At 46.7% G+C, this 3,430-nt stretch overlaps 1 protein-coding gene across 6 annotated transcripts in view; it reads right to left on the reverse strand.

Annotated features, from left to right (window-relative positions):
- Nucleotides 1–3,430, reverse strand: part of ppil4 (peptidylprolyl isomerase (cyclophilin)-like 4) — a 36,929-nt gene that overhangs the window by 29,445 nt on the left and 4,054 nt on the right. For all 6 annotated transcript variants that reach the window (XM_048596566.1, XM_048596564.1, XM_048596567.1 and 3 more), the window contains one exon: nucleotides 3,062–3,126. In XM_048596566.1, coding sequence (XP_048452523.1) covers nucleotides 3,062–3,126 — 65 coding nt within the window. The remainder of the gene's footprint in view (nucleotides 1–3,061; nucleotides 3,127–3,430) is intronic.

Here is a 3,430-nt window from a genome sequence, read left to right on the forward strand (position 1 = left end):
TCTGCTCCTATGATGCTGCTTGGCCTGCTGTGTTCATCCAGCCCTGCACCTTGTTGTCTCGGATTCTCCAGCATCTGCAGTTCCTACTATCTCAAATCCAACCCAGCCAATTACTGTTCCATCAGTCTAATCTCAATCATCAGTGAAGGGATGGAAGTTGTCATCACCAGTGCTATCAAGCAGCACCTGCTCAGTGACGCCCAGTGTGGGTTCCACCAGGGCCACTCAGCTCCTGACCTCATTACAGCCTTGGTTCAAACATGGACAAAAGAGCTGAATTCCAGAGGTGAGGGGAGAGTGACAGCCCTTGATATCAAGGCTGCATTCGACCGAGTGTGGCATCATGGAGCCCTAGCAAAACTGGAATCAATGGGTATCAGGGAGCAAACTCTCCGGTGGTTGGAGTCATACCTGTCACATAGGAAGATGGTTGTGGTTGTTGGTGGTCAATCATCTCAGCTCCAGGACATCTCTGCAGGAGTTCCTCAGGGTACTGTCCTAGGCCCAATCATCTTCAGCTGCTTCGTCAATGACCTTCCCTCCATCATAAGGTCAGATGTGGGGTGTTTGCCGATGATTGCACAATGTTCAGCACCATTCGTGACTCCTCAGATACTGAAGCAGTCCATGTTCACGTGCAACAAGATCTGGACAATATCCAGGCTTGGGCTGACAAGTGGCAAGTGACATTTGCGCCACACAAATGCCAATAAGAGACAATCTAATCACCATCCCTTGACATTCAATGGTGTCATCATCACTAAATCCACCACTATCAACATTATGGGGGTTACCATTGACCAGAAACTCAACTGGACTCACCACATAAACACAGTGACTACAAGAGAAGGCCAGAAGGTAGGAATACTGCGGTGAGTAACTCACCTCCTGACTCCTCAAAGCCTGTCTGCTATCTACAAGGCACAAGTCAAGAGCGTGATGGAATACTCCCCACTTACCTGGATGAGGGCAGCCCCAACAAGACTCAAGAAGCTTGACACCATCCAGGAGAACGCAGCCCACTTGATTAGCACTACATCCACAAGCATTCACTCCCTCCATCACTGACGCTCAGCAGCAGCAGTTTGTACTATCTACAAGATGCACTGCAGAAATTCACCAAAGATCCTTAGACAGCACCTTCCAAATCCATGACCACTTCCATCTAGAAGGACAAGGGCGTCAGACATATGGGAATACCACCACCCCCAAGTTCCCCTCCAAGTCACTCACCATCCTGACTTGGAAATATATCGCCACTGGGTCAAAATCGTGGAATTCCCTCCCTAATAGCATTGTGGGTCAACCCACAGCGGGAGGACTGCAGTGGTTCAAGAAGGCAGCTCACCACCAGCTTCTTAAGGGCAACCAGAGATGGGCAAGAAATGCTGGCCAGCCAGCAACACCCACATGCCACAAATGAATAGAAAAAAAATGTCCAAAGTCCATGACCAGGGTCAATGAAACACCACATGCAGGTATTAACGTATCCAAACTTTCTTTAAAGATGGTGATAATTCACTAAGTCTTTAATTGAAGCTCAACCAGCTGGTCTGGAGTTAGGCAAGTTAGCACGACCAGCCAACAAAGAAGCTGCAGCTAATAACCCTGAGTGTTATGACGACTTCATCCAAACAAGGCAGCATTTGGTCAACATATCAAACATAATCCAAGCAATCTGCTTCTCTAGCACTATATAAATACAAGCAGTCAATGTTCAGCCTTGAATCTTGGCGAAAAAGGCACCAGCTACCTGTATGGTCCTGAGATCTGACATAACATTCACTGGACAGAAAGACATCCTTTGTACAAGGGTAAATGATTGTGATAACTTGATGTAACTGATAAAGTGACAAGGCAAATGGGGGGAAAAAAGCAGAGAAAATTGGAAATCAGCTTTTGTGCATTCTTGAACATGCGAAATTTCTCTATGCCTGATTCTTCATCTTTCAACAAGACCACCCCCACCAAGTACCAACATCCGCATCCCAAAACCAGCCCAGCATGTCCCCGCCTCCCTAACCTGTCCTTCCTCCCACCTCAAGCCCCACCCCCATCTCCTACCTACTAACCTCATCCCGCCCCCTTGACCTGTCCGTCCTCCCTGGACTGACCTATCTCCTCCCTAACTCGCCACCTACACTCACCTTTACTGGCTCCATCCCCACCTCTTTGACCTGTCTGTCTCCTCTCCACCTATCTTATCCTCTTTCCATCTTCTATCCGCCTCCCCCTCTCTCCCTATTTATTTCAGAATCCCCTTCCCCTCCCCCATTTCTGAAGCAGGGTCTAGGCCCGAAACATCAGCCTTCCTGCTCCTCTGATGCTGCTTGGCCTGCTGTGTTCATCCAGCTCTACAACTTGTTATCTCAGATTCTCCAGCATCTGCAGTTCCTACTATCTCTACTAACATCAACTTCCACTTTAAAGGGTTTACTGAAGTCAGGGTAGCGAACAAAGCAACCTCAGTCACACTTCCCACTTAGAATTTTTATTCACGGGTAGTCCACTGTTGAAGTGTAGTCAGTACGGTTATGTGCTAGCCAATTTGTGTACAGCGCAGGTCCCATAAATTCCAGCAACATTGACAACTTGATTTTATGCTTGTACTCTTGTGAAACTCTTGGGGCATTATGGTAAAGAAGCAATAAAAACATTTCAATGTCATCTGACAGATGAGTGTTGGGCAGGAAACCGAAAGAACTTGACTGGTCTTCCAGTAGTGACATGGCAGCTTTTTGTAGCCACCAACACAGGCAGATAGAAATTAACTTGTCACTTGAAAAACAATATCTCAAACAAATGATATTCTTCCTTAATACTGCACTGGAGCGTCTGGCAAGATTATGTACTCAGGGATTCACTTGAACCCATAATCAGTAGCAATAATGCTACCTGTAGCCCAGCTGTAATCCTCACTTAAGTTTACAAACTCAGCTTCTGAAACTTTACTGGACTTCAACAGCAGGAAATGCTAATGGTATCATTTAGCAGGATTCTGGTTAGAATCTGAAATATGATTCAGCTATTGGCTTCATTAAAATATTTGAAAGGCACCAACCAGAAAATGGATTCTCCTCCACGACCACTGCCAGTTGGATCACCGGTCTGTATAATAAAGTCCCTCTGTTACAAAACACATTAGAATTGAATAAATGACAAATGACCAGACGTGTACACAGGCACTGAAGTTTTAATTCTTGTATTAATTTTCACCAATCAAATTGGGGGACGGGGACAGGGTCTAAGAGAGAGGTACGGAGAAGGGAAGTGTGAGAGAGGGGACGGAAAGGGGGTGTTGGGGGAGGGGGAATGGAGAGGGTATGAGGAGGAAGGGGTGGGAGTGTGAAAAAGGGAAGATGGAAGGGGTATTAGAGGAGACAGAAAGGGGATGAAAGAGAGAGGGGATGGTGGGTGGGGTTGGGAGGGA

The sequence above is a fragment of the Rhincodon typus genome, chromosome 5, assembly GCF_021869965.1.
Source record: "Rhincodon typus isolate 14 chromosome 5, sRhiTyp1.1, whole genome shotgun sequence".
Lineage (NCBI taxonomy): Eukaryota > Metazoa > Chordata > Chondrichthyes > Orectolobiformes > Rhincodontidae > Rhincodon > Rhincodon typus.